Source organism: Carya illinoinensis, chromosome 8 (genome assembly GCF_018687715.1).
Source record: "Carya illinoinensis cultivar Pawnee chromosome 8, C.illinoinensisPawnee_v1, whole genome shotgun sequence".
In the NCBI taxonomy this organism is placed as follows: domain Eukaryota; kingdom Viridiplantae; phylum Streptophyta; class Magnoliopsida; order Fagales; family Juglandaceae; genus Carya; species Carya illinoinensis.
The window spans coordinates 25,755,105-25,775,871 of record NC_056759.1 but is presented as its reverse complement, the minus strand read 5'-3'; the positions used below and the strand labels follow the sequence as shown (position 1 = coordinate 25,775,871).

Here is a 20,767-nt window from a genome sequence, read left to right as displayed (position 1 = left end):
ATCCCGAGGATGATATCAAAACCCAACAGCTTAAACACCACCAAATCAGCATCCAAGAACCTTCCATCAAAATTTAACGGGCATCCCAAAGCAATCTTGGAACACCACACCATTTCACCATCGGGTAGAGCCACTACCATAGACTTCGGCAACGGTTCCGTGACCAAATTACACACCCGAGCAAACGTGGAAGATACAAATGACTGCGACGCACCGGAATCAAACAAAGTACAAGCATAAAACACATACAAACGGACTCTTCCTGAACCAACACACAACCCATGAAATCAAAAAAAAAACAAAAGAGAAACCAAATACACCAAAAAATTAAATCCAACTTAAAATTAAATTAATCCATACCTGTAATTACTCTAGCATCATGGGTCGCTGGTGCCTCATCATCCACCTCTCCGGGTGTGACAGCATAAACCCGAGCTTGCATTTCTTGTCTCGGGTTGGTTCTTCCACCGTGTCTACCTCCACGGCTTCCTTGAACTCTGACGGGGCAATCCCGAGCAATGTGTCCCACTTGGCCCACCGGTAACACTGGGGTCCACTACTCAGCCGACACTCGCCCTCATGAGCTCTATTACATGCTCCACAAATTGGTACCCGTCCTCCCATACGAACACCTGAGGACGTCTGAGGTCGAGTTCCAGTCCGCTGAACAAACTTCTGGGGAGAACCCGAGCTGCTTCCTTCACCAGAAAAACTCCGTCTCTTATGTCCTGGAGGGGAGCCCATACTCAGATTATTTTCTCGCTCCACAAGGGTGGCCACATCCACTAATTCCTGAAAAGTAGATATCCGATGGCTGACCACCATACGGCGTATGTCATGGCGCAGTCCTTCCTGAAAACGATCAGCTCGCATTTCCTCGATGGCGATAAGGTAAGGAGCAAATCGCCCAAGTTCTATGAATCTCCGGGCGTACTGTTCCACTATCGCGCCCACTTGGACCAGATTTGAGAACTCTCTTGCCTTTTGCTTCCTTACCGCTGCGGGGAAGAAGCGGTCATTAAACTCCTTCTTGAAGCGCTGCCAGGTCATAGCAGCGAAAGACCCCAATTCTGATTCCAGCATCACCCTCTTGGTATCCCACCAATCAGACGCAGTGCCTTGCAAGAGATAGCTGGCGTAGAGTACCTGTTGCGCCTCGGTGCAACCACACACCTCAAATGTTCTTTCCAGATCTTTGATCCATTTTCCAGCTTGAAGTGGATCCTCTTCTCCAGTGAAGTGTGGAGTTCTATGCGCCAGGAAGCGCTCATAGGTGCATCCGGCTTGCACCATGCTACTGGACCCTCCCGGGTACATCCAAGGCCCTCCCTGATGTGGCCAAGGACTTCTTGGTTGTGGCCAAAACCCTCCTTGCTGTGGACAAGGCCCTCCTTGTTGTGGCCAGGGACCCCCTTGTGGCGGCCAAGGTCCTCCTTGTTGTGGCCAAGGCCCTGTCTATTGTGGCCTAATATTCTACCACATGAACTCCATCATCTGCCGTATTGCTTCGGCTATGGAGTCATCCCTTGAGGTATTGCCCCGTGGCTCCTAAGTATATTTCCTTACCTTTGACCCCCTTTCAGAAAATAAAAACAAATAAAACCAACAACAAACAAAAACAGAACCACAGACCAACACCACATCACAGAAAACAAAAGAAACCAACTTGTAAAAATATAACTAAATAAATAAAAACAAACAAACAAGCTCAAACAAATAAAACAATTAAAACAAATCAAATAACTTTACTTAACATAATTTTTAAAACACAACTTAAAAAAAAACATTCTGGTACTACCTACGGGACCTGTGGTTTTACCCAGAGCCAAACCGCTCTGATACCACCTGTGACGCCCCCAAATCCCCACGCACGGACACAGGGAAGTTGAGACGTCCGGATGGTGACAACCCGGGTTACCATCCTAACGACGGGTGCCAAGTGTGTGCAAAGGCAACATATGTGCACGAAGAAACACGCAGCAGATAACGAAAGCCATATAACTAAGTACCAGAATTTTTTTTTTCTTAACATATTACAAGCTGTTTAAAACATACGTAAATAAAATATTACAAAACACTAATATAGTTTTAAACTAAATATAAAGCATAACATCAGCAACCCGGCGGAGCCGCATCCTCGGGCTCAACCTCTCTTCCTCATCCTCAAAACCTGCACCAAAACCTACGGAACCAAAAATGGTACCGCAGGTAAGTAAAACCCAAACACCACCAGATAAAAAGGCATAGAACTCAAACAAAATGCATAAAGCATGCCCAATGCACAAAACCCATAAAACATAATTTTCCACACACGCCAAAAATCTCATTTGGCCCAAAAACACATCTTTTCCAAAAACCACGCCAAAAGTCACATTTGGCCTCTATAACCGTCTCAAACCAAAATCCATTTTATCCGTATGCGCCATGACCTCCCCTAGGGGTCATCCGCACACCCTGGCTCCAGTGCCACACCGCAGAGTACCACCATGCATGTGACACCTAACGAGCGATGCCCAGTTCCACGCCCCGCGTGTTCATAGCCAAGCATCCTCTAGCCCTTGCCAGCGAAGGGCCACGGAGTCGGTGCGTAGAGCTATGCCTGGTTCCGCGCCCGGCGCGTTCGCAGCCAAGCAACCCCTAGCCCCCGCTCCCGTTGTCGCCCAGCGACAACCCAGGGGACATCACTCAGTTTATTCCGCTCCCGAGTGACCAGAGGAACTCCACCGAGATAATACCCCATCCCGACTTGGGGTCGTGATACACACGCACCCGAAAGTCCACTTACGCCAATAAACAGGCTTTTCTCAATTACACAAAAACACACGTGCATGCACCATGTAAATGCTATATCAATGCACAAAAATAATCAACCAACATAATTCAATAAAACAAGCAACTCTGTCCTCCATCCATCCGACCCCCGAACTCCTCGGACTCAGTCCGGAATCAACCAACCAGCAGATAAAATAATTGAAAGAGCAATATATATTTAAATCTGAAAATAGGGTTTGGAAAATACTTACAGCGCTATACGGTAATTTTAGAAAACACTCGGCGTTGCAAAAGGCGGAGGAAAAGCAACGTTACAGTGAAAATTCACTGTGGCTGTGGGTTGTAAAATACCCACTTTTGAACGGGGACAAACCAGGGCTTGGGATTGATAGGGAATGGCCTAGGGATGATTATGAAGCTTTTGGAAGTGGTGGTTAGCCATGGGTGGCGGCAGAAACAGCGGAGAGAGGCCGGATTTCCAAAAAGGAAAGCTAGCTCGTGGGAGCTGTTCCGGTGACCATTGGAGGCCGAAAATAGGTGGGTTTGGACGGTAAGGGACCGATGATGAAGTGGTGAAGAAATGGTGGCCGGAGGTGGAGCGACGGCTGCAGATCGAGGCAAAAACCGTGGAGGCTTTAAGGGAGTTTTCCGGTCAAACGACTGGCCGGATGGGGCTGAGAATTGGTGGAAAGGTGCGCCGGAGGGAGGGGAGTCGAACGGTATGGGCGGTGTGCCGTACGGCGGCCGAACGGCGGCGGGTCGAGGGCAGGAAGTAGCTCCAACATGGGAGAGGAGGAGAGAGAGAGAGAGAGAGGGACGGGGTCAACGCAGGAGGAAGGAGAAGAAAAAAGAAAAGAAAGAAAAAAAGAGAAAAAGAAAGAAAAAAAAAAAAAGAAGAAAAAGAAAAAAAAAAAGAAAAAAGAAAAAAAAGGAAAAAGGGAAAAGAGATGTAGGAAAAGATGAGGTCTAATCCTCATTCCGGGAAAACAAAACAAACCCGCCGAAACGAGATTAAAAACAGCAAAAAGACTAAAAGAAATAAAACACATCATCAAATAAATTAAAAACCAAATTTTAAAACGCAATAAATTAAAATAAATAAACTAATATATTATTTAAAATAAAAACAACACTTCAGTGAAAATACACTCAAAAGCGGGTCATCACAAAAATAATGATTTCTGTGAGGTTATTGTCGATATAATTGGAATGAGAAATTTGGGGGAGCTTGTGGTGTATCTGTTTAAGTGTGATTGGTGGGATTCAAGCAATCCTCGAAGGGGGTGCGCAATGATGAGTATTTTTTGAGTATTAATACATCAAAAAAATGGTATGAAGATGATGATTTTATTTCGGCTTTCCAAGCATCTCATGTATTCTACTTAGATGATCCTGAGTTAGGAAATCAATGGCAAGTAGTACAAAAGCTTTTTCAAAAAAATATATATGATGTTATCCTTGAGGCAGAGGGAGAAGATAAAGAAGAAGATGATCCGATGATCCCTCTAGCTTTTTCTCATCATTCGGATTTGACTCTTAACACCTCTATAGCGTTAGAGAAAGTGAATTGTAAGATTGAACAATTGACTATAAGGTAGCATGAGTTAGAGGCTCAATTGCGAAACAAGCAGACTTGGAGATGTACATGAAAAAACAAGAACAACAACAAGAAGAGTTTAAGAGAGAGGTGCAATTCCAACTGCAGATGCTTATGCAATGGTTCAGGTCTCCAAGTAATTGATTTACATAATACGTACAGATTTTGGGATCTATTTATGTACGAAGAACGTTAGTACTACTATTTTATTTATTTAATTCACCCTTATTAGACTAATTTTATGGGTATTGAATAAATTGTAATGTATTTTTTTAAATATTATGCATGTCAATTTGGTTTTTCATTATATAAAATAGTTACCATTCGAATGACCAAAACCCATTTGAACAAAATAAGTAAAATCATTCCAACATAGATATAGAACATTCGAATGTAATCGGTATTAAACATTTGAACAGTTTTTGAAACCGTTTGAAGGAAATCATCGAACATGAAATAACCGTTCGAACGTCATCTCATAACAAATTGTTTAATCCTATCATGGTCCAATGGAACGTCTTACTCAATATGTTCAATCATATTTTACTGTTCAACAATCAAATTGTTTGTTTGAACGTTTCCTCATGTCTATTTGGTCGAACGAATTGGTATCGATCAATCACTCGTGAAGGACGTGTTCAAACATATTTGGAGTTCGAACGTCAAGTTTGTGCAGTTCAACGTGATTCTAAAACAAAATTCAATCGTCCCAAAAAAAACATTCCATTCAAACCCAATCGAACAAATTTGCTCAAGTTCATTCTAAAAGATATTTTTTATGACAAAATTGATAATTTTATCCTAAAATATCTTTTGGGATACTAATATTGAAACGACATTGGGATAATTTGTTTTCTTCCCAATAAATAATTTGGGATGAAATCATAGTTTTTTTTTTTAAATTTGTCCCAGAAAATCACTTTTGTTGTAGTGATGATTACTTTGATTTGTTGCATTTTTCATTAGGAGTTGCAATTCAATGCGTGATTTCATTTTGTTGGATTATCTCAAGTTCCACCTACTAATTATTATTCTTCTGGTTTGGTGAATTGGAAAGATAGTATAGTATTGAGTTAAATTAATCACAGTACTAGATATAAAATGAACGGAGTTAGTCCATCAAAAGCCTGGCAGGAATGAAAGAAAGAGATAAGGCAAACATCTTTTTCTACTTCTCTTCAAGTCTAATTTCTCTATTTGTTTTGTGAGACTATAAGAGACTGTACAATCATCAAATATAGTGGAATTCACCTCCAAACTATTTGTGGAAATAGGCTTTTATGTCAAATTACGTAAATTTCTGTATCTCTTTCTTTATTTATATTATATATACTTATTTTATTTATCAATGCCTAAGCCATCATCATCACTGTTTTTAATTTTGTACCATACCAGTCGGTACGGTCTGGTACAAAAATTGTACCTATTTCGTACTAGTCTAAATACCGGTTGTACTAGCCGATATATCAGCCTTTACTTTTTCTTTTTTCTTTTTTTCATTTTTTCAAACTACAAGCTCATTTTTTGACCTTTAATTTTTGACCTCAAATTCAAACCAGGCTATTTATAATTTATATATATATATATATGTATTTATGTATAATTTATTCATATATAGATTATTATTTTGGAATATAATTAATATATATTTATATATATAATTTATTCATATATCAACTATCCCGAAACGGTACACGAAACGGTACCGGTACAGTATTCAAAACATTAATCGTCATAGGCCATTCAACTATACTATTGGACTTCTGCCCTGTTGGAAAAATGCATCAATAAAGACAAAAAAATAGAATTAATCTAAGATATAATAACTATATGGTATAGTATCGAGTTATATAAATTATGCTTATAACAAAAATAATAATAATTAAAAAAGGAGGAACCGTATGATATGAATGTATGCATGTATTATATACTAAAACTAGTAATTAACCATATATATAGTATAAGTTGTATTAGTTGTAGTTATTATGTTGCATGTGTATATTCTAAATATTGGTGAATCTATATATTTAAATATATATATATATATAATATAAGACTATAAGTTGCACATATGGTATAATTGTGCTTATGCAGTATATTTTTGAAGTTAATAGAGTTAATAAATAGGTAAATAGAAGCACATGTTTAAATGTAATGCAATCATACAAGTTTATACTTATAAAATTTAGCAAAATTAACATATAGCACAATACCGTACCTATATGTTATATATAAACTTATAAGCTATAGTTATTATAGAAATTAATTAGTTGCATATACATCTAAGTTTTATTAGAGGATTAGTTTGATCACTTCAACTCATATTATAACTCTGTCTAGGGATGAATATTCCGAGAGCTCTAGTTGTGAATCCGACAAAGTCAAAATTAAAATAAAAGCTAAGTCGGAATCGGAATAAGAGCAAGACTCGATTAAGTCAGATAGACATGTTTTCATATGGCACCCAATTCCAAATAGTTATGATTTTAACTAACCTTGATTATTCTTTTAGAATATATATATATATATATATATATATATATATATATATATATCATGTCTACCATATTATATATAAGGCCAAAATAGAATGGCATGACGAGGATCGATGTTAAAGATTTAAGTTAAAAATTGTCTCCTTCAAAAAAAAAAAAGTTAAAAATTGTAGCACCTCACATATATAAAATGGAAGGGATATTGGTGAATAAAAGTTTGTGAATTGAATTCAATGTAATTCGAGAGTGAGCCCTTGATTTTTATGATTTTAAAGAAAATCCAATTTTGATCATCTTGATCAATCATATGGAGTCTAGATATGGCCAGCACCAAAGGGATTGTTAAATTCAAGTGCCATTTTCCTCTTCATAATCTCCATATATATATATAGATATATATATATATCTATATCTATGTATATAGTCTCAAATTGCTATGGCTCATAAAGTCAGTTAGCTTGCCTCGCATTTCTTCATAACTTATTTTAAAAAGTCGTTTTGCACGATGTGTAAGTTACGCAAAAGCCATTGAAAAAGAATGCAAACATTTGGGAAAAATATGACATTGATTTTCACCATCAAACCGTAGCACCTCCACATTAATTGTAACCTTCAATTTCATACCAAGTGGAACCTCTAATATTCATTGATATTTTCATGATAAATAGTTTACACAAATTATAGTTATGAATGTTCTAAAATCTACTTCATCATGTATTTATTTCTCTCATACTTTATATACCACGACAAGTCAAGTCATTTTATTAGTTTACTTTTGTGAAATTTATTTATGGCTAAAACATTTCTCTATGTTGAATATAACAGATCAAGTATAAAAATGCTGTAAATAAAATATTTTGAGAAACTCCAATTATAACATTAATTACTATTTTTAGAATATAGACTCAAATATGATTTAAACGTCCTCTAGATTGTTACAAATGGTATTATAGTTAAACTCAACAACATATCTTGGATTGAGTTATAACATTATTAATTTTTTAAGAATATAGACCCAAATATGGTTTAAACGTCCTCTAGATTGTTACAAATGGTATTATAATCAAACTCAACAACATATCTTGGATTGAGTATATAAAGGTGATGAGTGAGTTCCCAAATTGCATGGAAAGAAGTTCTATCCTATATAATGGTTTTCAAGGGGTTTCAATTGGAAGGTCGACTTATCCTTTGAAATATAACTCCCAATGTAGTCTGGCCTTTCCTTAGATTACTACATCATACACAGGTCAAAAGTCATGATAGTCCCGCTAAGCTCTAATTCCAACAGCAATGGGCAGTCAGCTTGACAATTACTTACATGCATGAACAGAATAAACATAAAAGAAATACAGTATAGATTCATTAAAAATATACTCCTTTTGGTTAATTGGGCATACTTGTTATTAACAAATCTCCTAAACCTTTTGATTGTTTAAATACAAATAAACAACTCGTTCCCTTTTATTAAGTTGGTGTCATAAAATAGAAAGGGATTCCGAACAAAAATGTGATCAAAGGATTGGTAGTACATCAAAATATATGGAATAATGGCATTGAGCTCTGTAGAGAAAGGTTACATATGAGATCTTACGCCATATAGTGCTGAAGCTCTGATCGAGACTTATGGTACAACAGTGAGATTAGAACTCATTTAAACCTGCCAAAGATGATGAGAATCAATTTAAGGTGACGAAGCAGTTATTCAATATTGCATCAACAACATTAAGGGGACTGAGCAATTTACAGTTCAAGCACATAACATCAAAATATACGGGATAAGAAATATGATTTAAATATAGTTAAGAGTGTTGCCTACTTATACAGACTAACTAGTATGTGGATGCATGCATATAGCATACAAACTATGTCATATTTGTTCCTGTTTCAGTTGTGGCGTTACTGATGATACTATGATTAAAAATTCAGAGTTTCTATCCATCTCAAAACACAACAATTCCTGTCAAATCCTTCCAGGAAAAGTGCTTAAAAATCCTATTGCCTCAATGCCAACTCCAACCACAAAAAAGCTTTGGCGTTCTTAACATTAGCCCATCATGCTCAAGTATCAATTTTCATTTTTATTTTTGGCAAGAAATTGGCAGAAACTGTAGCTAAACCAGATAACAGAATATTCAGAAAGATGGTGTCTTATCAGCTTCATTTGCATCAACCATCCCCAAGTAGATAAAACATTTCAATATCTTGAAATTTTCCAAAATATGATTAATTTCTAAACAAAGAATGGATCTTACACTAACTACCACTTATTGGCTGCATTGAAAATTTTTAATTATAGGGTAAATATGATTACCTTTTACTAAGTTGCTCAAACTTTGTACTCGTTTACACGCAGCCATTTAGTAGCTGACCACTTGTTCCCCTTAATCACAGGGCAACCACCTGCATGAAACAGAAGAATTGAACTCAGCACTAGCTGTACTATTACCTGAATAATGAACTCAATTGACTCAAAGATGAAATGATGCCTAGGAAATGCAGTATTACACCCATGGAGATGTCACTCCATCAACAACGAAGGCATGTTGGCCTGGAAATGGTTGAAAACTGAAATATCTGGTCTCAAAATCTAAATGATTAACATTGGGGACTTTTGATATTAATAAAGTTTTTACTTATCAAAAAAAGAAACAATGATGACAAACCATGCAAACTTGATGGATCTAGAGTGGCATCAGGCTTCATGCTCCAGAAAAGCAGAGCATCACCCATCTTTGGTTTAACAGAAAGTCCTTTTTTCCCGCAATCAGATAGCTCATCCCACCAAGGCACAGAGCTAAAGTTCCCCTTGGCTGCAGGAAACACTGTCTCACCCCCTTCTTCAACATCTGATCTGTACCATTAGAGAAGAGGACCTTACTGGTAGAAACACTTTGGCTTTTCACCATATGCATGACTGGAGAGAAGAATTCTATAAATCTATATCACTTACAGATACATAAGAACTGTAGCCATCCGCTGACCTCCATTTTTAGTATTTAACTGATCCTGGAAGTAGTCAAAGTGAGGCTCATACTTTTGTCCAACTTCATAGTGGAGTACTTGAAGTCCTTCCCCGTGCTCTGTTTATGAACAGCTTATGAATTATATGACAAGTAAAAGATAAGCTAATAACAGATAAACACAAGAAGTCACTCTTCTTCCCAATCACTCTTTTCTCTCTAAGCAAAAATGAGTTACAACATTTGAGGATTAAGGGGGAATCTCGGGTTTATCACAACTCAGAATGTCCCATTCCCTCAATCTTCCAAAGCTGTTATCAAAAAGCGCACCTTCCTTTAATACTAAAGAGGGGCTTCTTAAATCCATTTCCAACTTTTTCATCTTCGGGAAGGACTGAAGAAATATATAAAATTTAAACTATTCCCAAGTTTCTCCCTGTCCAGGAGAAAAACCAAAAGCTAACTTTTGTCCTTTTCAAAAATGGGAATTCCAAGAGAAAAGAAAATGAGAAAAACCAAATTACTGCATATTGGAGTCACCAGACAACAAAACATTATGAAAGAAGGTAATGTATTTCAGAAAAAATGAGAATCAGGAATATACATATTCTGGATATAAACAAAGATGAAAGAAACTTCCATTTTGATTAAGAAAAAAGTGGAGAAGCATAGGTGGCCCAAACAACATACCGGCAGGTAAAAAGGTGAAATCAGCAATCTTCTTCTCAATATTCCTAATAACTTTATCACGTCCTCGTGCCAGAAATGTTCCAGAGCTTGTACGAACCCTGCATATGTTGTAATCCAGGGTAACAAATCTGACTAAAAAATACCAAAACAACAGGAAACGCAATGCAATGAAGAGAATGGCAAAGGAAACTTCCATCGTTAAGAGAAGGGTGGTAAGAATTTCATACCGACTATCTTTACTCTTGCCGGTTTCACTATCAACAACCGTTGACTTGTGCATATTTGGCTTCGCAAGACTGATTAGATGCTCACATTCGTCCTTGGTCTGCCCAATGTAAATCAAATTCAGTATTTGGCAAGCTTTAAGTTACAACAGATCGGTTCCTGATCAAGATCAAACTTATCTAACAGAATTCTAAGACCCCAACCAACATAATATGACTCTGATCCTCACAGGAAACTCTTTCCCTGTACTTATCAAATGAGCTATTACTCCTTTAAACCTATCCTCGGGTGTTTAAAATGTGCATATATGATATTAGAGGGTGAAATTCATAGTTCCACCACAGGATTTTTTTTTCGTAGATAACCTTTCTATTACTCCTAAAGTGACCTATTACAAAATTTCACATATCCTCCCTACAATGCATATATAAAACTGCAGCATGAATTACTAAGACACAATTTTAGTTGCCTTTTTAATGCAATTCTAAAATATGTTTTCTTCTTTCCTTTTTTCTCCTGTTCTCGTAAATTAAGCAGATATCGCCAGCGAGAATGGCATATACTTCAATTAATCCGATTCACAGGAAAATGCAGATCCCAGTTGTTATCATTATTATAAACCAAGGCGAATATAAACATAAACAAATTAAGCAACAAAATTTGCAAGCTCCACAAACAAGAAATAAGAATTAAAAGCTCACCAAGAAATTATGGTAAACAAAAGCTCTAGGCTCCCAGGAGATCAATTCCACCCATTGCTCCCTCCTTCCCTCGTCTCCATCGATCCTATTAATACAATAAATAAATAAATACAAAAAAAAAAAAAAAACACATTAATTTACCCCGAGAGAGAGAGAGAGAGAATTCAACAATCACCAACCTATCCATGTTGTTCCGTACAATGGTGCTGAGATCGTTGGCCTTCGGAGAATCCCCACCGGAAGTGCTGGGAATCGAGAGGATTCCGAGGGCGAGGAGGATGAGGATAACAAACGTAAACATAACGAGCATGGCGAGGACCATCGCGGGAGACGACGCTTTCCGTGCCTGTAGGCGGGAGGAGTACTTCGGCCTCGCCATTGTTTTAGGGAGCTCCAACAATCGAGTCGAATCGAATTAAAAAACCGTAGGGATCGGTGTCGAAGAAGAAGAAAAGGAAGAAGTGCGACTAAAAGCAAGATCTGAAAATTAACAAGAAACAGACAACGACGATGCGACTTTATGAAACAAAACTATACAGAAGCGTGATTCGGAGAAGACGATCTCGATGAGGATGAGGTATGAGGTCGTGGCAGGCTCCGTTTACAACTTTGCAATACTAATTACTACTTGCATTTACATTTACTATAAAAAAAATTTTGTTAGATATAAATAAATTCATATCTCAATTTACATATCAATATTATTATTTTTATATTTAAAATTTAAATTAATAATATTTTTATTAAAATCTAATTTTTTGATCAATTATTTTAAATAAATGTATATATCAATATGCAATATCGCTTATAATTAAATTTTTTCTATAAATTTGAGTATACCATTCACAATATTATTCCATAAATTGGTTGATATAAATTAATAATATTTTTATTAAAATTTAATTTTTTGATCAATTATTTTAAATAAATATATATATCAATATGCAATATCGCTTATAATTAAATTTTTTCTATAAATTTGATTATACCATTCACAATATTATTCCATAAATCGGTTGATATAAAATTGAATTTTACTTGATTTATTTATCAAATCAGTTATTTATAAACACAATATTTTGGCTGAGGGTCTATGCTCCACCTGTCCCTAGAGCCCAATCTGCCACATGCGCAGATTCAAAAGATTCCCCGCCTCCATGTCTCTCCAAATCTGGCAACATGGCCGAATCATAGCCGATGCAATATGGCTACATGGGGGACACCGGTGGTATCGGAAATCGTGTTAATTAACAGTCTTCATATCGTGTCAAGTCATATATGTGACGCTCCCAAATTCTGTTTGAGATCGGACGGACATTTGAAGCGTCAAGACATGCAACACAAGGTTACCTGCCCTCGTTCATGACATATAAGATGCAATGTTTCTAACATGCATCTAACATTATGCAATATTCGCAACGGATAATTTTTTTCTTTAGCAATACCATGCACTAAATTTTTTTCTATCTTCTGGTAGATATTTTATGTGCTCCATTTTATTTCTTTCAGGAATTTTCATATATATGACATGATTCAATGACTCATATAAATATACATTTAATCATGCATATCCAAACTCTCAGTAATCTTCAAGTTAATAAAAACCTCAAGGAGTTCTACTAGTCTAGGACTAACTTACTTCTTTATAATCGCAACAATCAGTCATCTTCCTAGGTGGTACTTCGATAACTGACCAGTTAATAACTTAAACTTGAGACTTTCTCTCTTATGATTGTCATAACTCTTCTATCCATCATGAGTTATCAATTATTCTAACTCTAAATGATTTGTTCCTAATGTTCACATAAATCCTCAAGACCAAGATTTTACTCTCCATATAATAGTTTTCAAAAGAAGATCGATCTATGTATCCATAAAGATAGTGCTTTGCCAGAAATCATTTACTGGCGGCGTGGTAATACTATTATCATAAATGAATCCTACTAAGCCTAAAGCTTCTCCTAATCAAATTACTCTTCCAAACACAATTTCTATCGTATTCTCAGAATCAAAACAATTCTCCAAATATGTGGAATACCATTCATCAATCCTACATATCCTTTCTCATATTACTAAAAGGTATTCTATATCTACATTGATATGAACAATAATATTTCTAATGAAAATTGTTACTCTTACCACTAGGGTAACAATTCAGTTTCCAAACTGAATTCTCAAGCACTACGACAATTAATAGAAACAATGACTCATTTGGCTGAGGGTCTATGCTCCACCTGTCCCTGGAGCCCAATCTGCCACATGCGTAGATTCAAAAGATTCCCCGCCTCCATGTCTCTCCAAATCTGGCAACATGGCCGAATCATAGCCGATGCAATATGGCTACATGGGGGACACCGGTGGTATCGGAAATCGTGTTAATTAATAGTCTTCATATCGTGTCAAGTTATATATATTATACTATATAGATAAATCTAAACATGACTCGTTAATCTTAATACGATCTATTAAAATAATGAATTGATAAGACATAACCCGTTATTAATTATTTAGAATTTGATCAACACAATTTGACTAATTTAAACTTATTTTATGTAAACGGATTGAATTGACCTGAATAACTCATTTAACCTTATTAATAGGGCTATAAGAGGACTTGACTGGATTGGAAAAACTGATAACCTTATAGGTTGGTTTCGGGGTGTATTGTTTTGGACCTAATCGAATCGAGACCGACCTAAAGTGTATATATATATATATATATATATATATAAATATTTATATAAATAATATATTATTTTATATAATAGTTATATAAGTTAATTATGTAATTTTAATCTGATGGATCATCATTGACCATATATACAATGAAATTATTTAATATTCATTAACTATATATTAAATATTAAAGAGATCACTTAATTTCATTCACTATATATATACAATGAAAAAATGTTCATTGACCAAGAGGACCAATAACTAATGGTTCAGTCCGGCAAAAATGATAAACTGAAATTTTCAGTCTGTGACTTCCTCTGGACTGAACTGAACCGATTATACTCCTACTAATTAACATAATTTTATATAAAGGTAAAATCACAATATCTTTCAAAAATATAAAACTAACTAATAATGAAAAATATCAATATTTTTCAAATTTTAAAATATAACAAAATCAATATTACAATCCAAGCAATAAAAACACAAATTCAATATTCAATGGGCGCTGCTACATACAGTCCCCTTTAGGGGACTATAATGCAGTCCCAACATGAGAAATGACCATACTATCCCTATCCCCACTTTGTGATCTGTTGTACGTCGTTTTCCTCTCCCCTGTGCATTACTCACCCACTAATACTTATACGCCGCAATCGTCCTCAACGCAAACACCGCGATCCACATAAAATACAAGTACCCGATCACAACCATGTAGAACTGCCTAAAAAGACTCAACTTGGCCAAGTTCCTCTCGGCCTTCCCGTCTGTCTTCGAGGTCTCCCTCAGCGACCGAATTGACCATACGATCAGGAATATGATTGTGCAGCAGCAAATAACGTCCACCAGCAAGAACACCTGGTTCCAGGTCACCCAATCCTTAATAAACGGCCCGGTCTCGCCAATGACGATCGACGCAATGTTCCAGGTGACCTTCACGTAATGCTTGTCCTCGGCGACGCAAATCAGATTGAGAGCCTTCATGAGCAGCAACCCTGCCATGAGGAGATGGATCCGGTGGACGGAGCGCTTGTTGGTGTAACAGAGGTGGATCCAGAAGGCTAAGAAGGCGAAATAGGCGAGGGAGAAGAGGAAAAAGAGGGTGGGGAGGTGGGTGAGGTCGGCTGAGAGGTAGTCCCGAGAGTTGTCAAGGTCGAGGTAATAGACCTCAGTGCGCACGTCCATGGAGATGGAGGACCCCGCTGCGCAATTGGCGAAGAAGAGGGAGTACTCGTCGGGGGAGGAGACAGGGTAAGATTGGTTAAGGAAGATACGGGAGGGGGGGAGAGCTCTCGGAAGGTGAAGAGTGGGCGAGTGTAGTAGGAGTCGAGGACGCAGAGCTGGGGGTTCTGACGGATCTCGAGGAGGACCTGGAGAAGGGACTCGTCGGAGAGGAGGAAGAAGCCGAGGCGAGAAGGGTCGGGATGGGAGGGGGAGGGGGAGGGGGAGACGAATACGGAGGAGACGGCATCCTCCTGGACAATAATAAATCTGAGGAAGGAACGATGAATCTGGAATGGATGCCCCGTCCGTGTATTACCTTTCTTGCATTGAAACGGTGCATTTCATTTAATATAAATAAAATACACCATTTCATTTCAGGCTTACAATCCAGTCCTTGCTATGGAAAGTCCATTTCGTGCACCCTTGCGCAGTCCTTGCTAACCTGGCAGGGTAGTTTAGTAAATTATCATGTGTTGTTGACTTAAGGAAGGAAAGCTCTGTTTCCCACTCAACGCACGAACGAAGAAGGCAACACAAAGCAATCCAGCCCCTTTCGTCTCCACAATTGACACGGCTTTGCACCGGCACGTCTCTGCCATTGGCATGTCTAGGCACGACTCTCTCACAACCGAGACATCTGGGCAAGGCTCTGTCACCACCGGCACATCTGGACACCGGATTTGGGTTTTGCAGTCAACAAAACAAGGCCTTTGACAATCTCTTGTGCCGTTCCTCGACATCTTCAGCAAGCCACCTGTTGTCCTCTGCCATGCACTTCTCTCTCGAATCTGTAGTCGCCTGCTTTCCTCCGGCATCAATGTGAACATTGGGTTGTCATCGTGGGACGGCAGCTCCTCCCCACTCCTCGGCATCCTCAGCAAGCCACCGTATCTAGTTTTAACAGTCTCGTCTTTTCTTCAATCGGTCAACCCTAGCCCCAAATCATGATGCATTCTCCATTCCCCCGTAGCCAAAGCCCCAAATCATTCTCAGCAAGCCATCTCTCTGTATATATATATATATATATCTTTGTGATTTTGGATTACTTTGTATATTTACTTTGTGATTTTAAGTTCATAACAGAGGCCTAAGCTAACATTATGTGCTTGTTGATATCTAAACTGTAAATTTATGTTGTTTGTTTCTGGGATTAAGTTTCGTCTTGAGTTGGTGTTGAGCCGTGAGCTGCTTGTTTCTTCATCTAGCGAGGTGATGCTCATAATTCATTATGGTTAAGAAAAAAAAATTCTTAAGGTTCATGACTAGTTAACAGAGGCCTAAGCTAACTAATATCTTGGATGATGCAAAATATTTTCCAACCGATTACACTATTGTAGTTACACTGGAAAATTGGGTCGAAGAAGTAGTAGTTGAAGATGATCATCAGCATGCAAATTAGATTGTTAATTTGATTTAGGTTATAGCTAGCTAACAGCTTCATGTCCCAAACTTGATTCGATCTGCTTATAGCTAGCTAGCAGATTTAACTTAACAAAAAAAAAACAAAAAAAAAAAGCTAGCTAACAGATTTAAGAAACATCAGCATCTAGGAGTAGAAGATCTGAATGCCAAACTTGTCCTTGTTCTATCATCTTTCTTATATTTTATAGAATAAATCACAGTACATTTTAGATAGCTATAACAGTATGTATCATTCAACTCCAATTATAATGCATTGAGGAAGCATCAATCACGAGTAACTATTCCTTTGAAGTAACTCCAAACAACACCAACTTAGTTAATGATTGCGTTCCCAAAATTTGTTGGATCAGATAGTAGGGGTTGATATTTTGAATAAAATTCTCCCCTTATTTTATTTTCTTGTTGATTGCAGGGAATTAAATTTTGGGAATATGGTGGATGCAGCTAGCTAGGGGTTGAAAACTTGCAAAATTTTAGTCGCCAAAGAAGTTGATCGTTGTACCCCATGGGGTTTTCTTTCTCTTTACCCTTTCAATATTTAACACTTTTCAAGGAATTTGAGAAGGCCTAGGAATTGAATTTGTAGAAGTAGCAATTAATATAATGCAAATTCATTGAATTTTACTCGATCGGTTCCATTAGCAAATTTGCCGGTAAGACTAGTTGATCCTTATCAATATATATATGATGTTGCAGTTGTATTTGAATAAGGCCTATGCAGTAATGGAAATACAATCAATACTCACAAAATAGCATAGAATATCTATTTTGTACTGAGGCTTTCACTTCACCAGTACTCTTGTAAGGAGGGGGAACTAAAACTTAAGTTGGCAATTATAAGTCAAAATTATTAAATTACAGCATATTCAAAGAGGAGAGAGATAAAAGTACTTCAATAAACATGGAAGTGTGTTAAAACTTCACTATATGAACATTGAAAGCAGCTAATAATTAGGTGCACATGTCCATCAATTTGCCACGTGTTTAAGGAACATGCATATGCATGCATGCATGCAGTTTCATAATTAGGTGTCATGATTTGTTAAAGCTGGAAACATTACTTTCTTATTTTGAGAGTCAATTTAATTTCTTACTTCCAACTCCAAGAAACAGGCACATGAGCCAAATAATCAGGCATTTTAGTCACTTTGCAAGCATCATTTGCAAAGTTGTTACATTATTGCACTGAAATCTTGGGGAGGGGGGGAATAATGCTTGATAGCTTTTCAATGAGTAGTAGAGGAATATCTTTATAACATTGTTCATGCAAATTCATCAATCAAAGATGAGGGAGGTATGCGTTCAGCATCATCATCCATTATATCCAATATTTTACTTCATATCTTTATGTTCCATTCTTCAAAATGAGCCCCTTTTTTTAATATCGAATATAAATATGATAACCCACTACCTATTTTTAATTTTGCACAGATCTAGACTATGATCAAATGCTACAAGTGTGTGTATGATTCTTCTACATGAAAATTTCACCTTTCGTTTCTCTCGATTTTAAAATCTAAAAAGTCAATTTAAACCCTTAATAAATTTAGGACAAGTAGTTTTTCTTTTCTTTTATGAGGACTAGTGATCAGATATTTGGCTAGTATATTTATAACCAATAGTTTTTTTCTCTTCGCCTCTTTCTTGATTGTTTGCCTAGTATATTATGGTTATAATCGTTTCCAAAAATTATTCTCCAGATGGAAAAAGGGAAAGAGCATGCTGAGCACACTGCGCGTATGTCATCTCCTACCACAAATCCATCAAATATTCCACCAACCTAGGTTTTTAAAATATTATTTCAAATCTAGTTACACTGTTTGATGTCTATAATTTTTAATTTTGTTAAGGTTCATTGTCCTCATTGGTTTATATCTTAGGTGATACCAATATCCTTTTATCCACGTTTCTCAACACCTCCTACCACAAATATTAATTCAAGTTCGTTTAGCTTTTTTATTGTTGCAAAAAAAAATTTCATTTCTTTTTTGTTGGTTTATATCTTAGGTGATACCAACGCCATTTTTTGGCTAGTTACCACCATTTGCTCCTCGTCCTGATGGCAACCCATCTGCATGGACTAGTTAGGTTATAAGTTCATTCCTTATGTTGTATGTTCATTTGAATCTTGCTTATATTGATTTATATATGGATTTTTATTATTATAAACTGCAGGAAAATATTGTGTCCCCATTTGACTCTTCAATTAGCCAGCCGATTGGTGTACACATTGTAAGCTCCAGCCATGTTAAAGAGACAATAATGGGGGCACTTGAGTCCAAGGAAGCCGAAACTTTATCTCCCTCTGACCGTAATATTGGTGAATCCAATGATGGAGATGACTCCGGGACACAAAATAGAATGCATACTGATGGGGGTTATAGCATTGAGGAGCCCAGGTTGGGGATGGTTTTTAAATCCGAAGAAGATTTTGTTTCTTATTATAAAAGTTATGGGAAACATTGTCATTTCGAGGTAATGACGTAGAGAAGTAAGCGGGAAGCGGATGGGAGTCTCAAATATATCACACTGGATTGCTCTCGTGGTGGGAAGGCACGGAACTAGATATCAAATGTTGTGAGGCCACGTCCAACATCAAAGACAGATTGTAAAGCAAAGCTCAATGCTACATTCATTGATGGGGTGCTTAAAGTGTTAACTAGGGCTAAGCAAAAATCCGAAAATCCAACTCCAGCTTTGACTTCGCTCCATCTCCGCTCGTCGGAGTCAGAGTCGGAGTTTTTTTTCACTAAAAAGTTGGAGTCGAAGTCGGAGTCGGAGGTGGAGGTGTTCCGACTCCGACTCCGATCCGATCCAACTCCGACTCCGACTAATCCTCTGACTCTAACTCCCCATCCGACTCCAACTCCGACTCTGATATTGTGCATATTTTATAAAAATATGTGTTTTTAATATATTAACATCTAATAAATAATAATGTATAAACATTATAATGAATAATATAAGTTAATATAGTTACTATAAGTTAATTTACATTACTAATTTACTATTAAGTTACTATATAAGTTACTATAAGTTACTATATAAGTTATTATAGCTTATTTTATATTTTACATTACTAGTTTACTATAAGTTAATATAGTTACTATATAGTTATATTATATATAATTATAGATTATATATATACTATATATATTAAGGGCTTATATAATATATAGTTACTATACTATGTATTTTTTATACATTAATCATATATATTTACACATTTTATATAACTATACCTTATATAGTTAATTTACATTACTAATTTACTATAAGTTACTATAGCTTATTTTATATTTTACGTTACTAATTTACTATAAGTTAATATAGACTATATAGTTACTATATAAGTTACTATAGCTTATTTTACATTTTACATTACTAGTTTACTATAAGTTAATATATAATATATAGTTATATTATATATAATTATAGATTATATATATACTATATATATTAAGGGCTTATATAATATATAGTTACTATACTATTTATTTTTTATACATTAATCACATATATTTACATATTTTATATAACTATACCTTATATAGTTAATTTACATTACTAATTTACTATAAGTTACTAAATACTATATAAGTTACTATACCTTATTTTAATATCAAATATCTTATTTTATTTTATATATTATAATATTATATATATAGTATAGTTTATATATATATATATATAATATACTATATAACTATATATATACTGTATAGTATTAGAGTCATTAGACTATATATATTTATACTTATATAATATATATAGTTATACTTATATAATATATATATAGTTTATATATAATAGTATAGTTAATATATATAGTATTAAAACAAAATTAATATTTGATTTAGGGTTTACAAAAACAAAAAACAAAAAACAAAAAAATGGCTGAAAATACCAAAACAGAGCCCAAACGGCGTCGTTGGACTCTGTTTTGGTCACAAAAACATAGTTAATTGTAGTAAAACGGCGCCGTTTTGGAGGTAAACGACA

General features: G+C 36.0%; 1 protein-coding gene, 1 long non-coding RNA gene and 1 pseudogene across 2 annotated transcripts; 1 reads left to right on the top strand and 2 right to left on the bottom strand.

The window, feature by feature from the left end:
• Positions 1–8,205: 8,205 nt before the first annotated feature.
• LOC122274751 (probable prolyl 4-hydroxylase 10) lies at positions 8,206–12,069 on the bottom strand. The gene is made up of 8 exons (XM_043083770.1): positions 11,623–12,069; positions 11,444–11,528; positions 10,745–10,842; positions 10,518–10,615; positions 9,818–9,947; positions 9,531–9,718; positions 9,179–9,267; positions 8,206–8,524 (listed from the first exon to the last, which is right to left on the bottom strand). Exons 1-7 carry the CDS (start codon positions 11,820–11,822, stop codon positions 9,194–9,196), a joined length of 873 nt encoding a protein of 290 aa, XP_042939704.1. The 5' UTR covers positions 11,823–12,069; the 3' UTR covers positions 8,206–8,524; positions 9,179–9,193.
• A 1,597-nt stretch (positions 12,070–13,666) lies between these two features.
• LOC122274543 lies at positions 13,667–15,683 on the bottom strand (annotated as a pseudogene).
• A 151-nt stretch (positions 15,684–15,834) lies between these two features.
• LOC122318047 lies at positions 15,835–17,392 on the top strand. The gene is made up of 2 exons (XR_006244705.1): positions 15,835–16,552; positions 17,178–17,392. It is a non-coding gene; the product is annotated as an uncharacterized LOC122318047 (long non-coding RNA).
• Positions 17,393–20,767: the final 3,375 nt, after the last annotated feature.

What these genes read in the sequence shown, in the direction of transcription:
- LOC122274751 (XM_043083770.1), bottom strand. Translation starts at nt 11,822, where the DNA reads ATGGCGAGGCCGAAGTACTCCTCCCGCCTACAGGCACGGAAAGCGTCG. An exon ending in GTACGGAACAACATGGATAG is followed by an intron (nt 11,529 to 11,622) that starts GTTGGTGATTGT and finishes TTGTATTAATAG; the next exon opens with GATCGATGGAGACGAGGGAA. An exon ending in AGATCCATCAAGTTTGCATG is followed by an intron (nt 9,268 to 9,530) that starts GTTTGTCATCAT and finishes TGTTTCATGCAG; the next exon opens with GTGGTTGCCCTGTGATTAAG.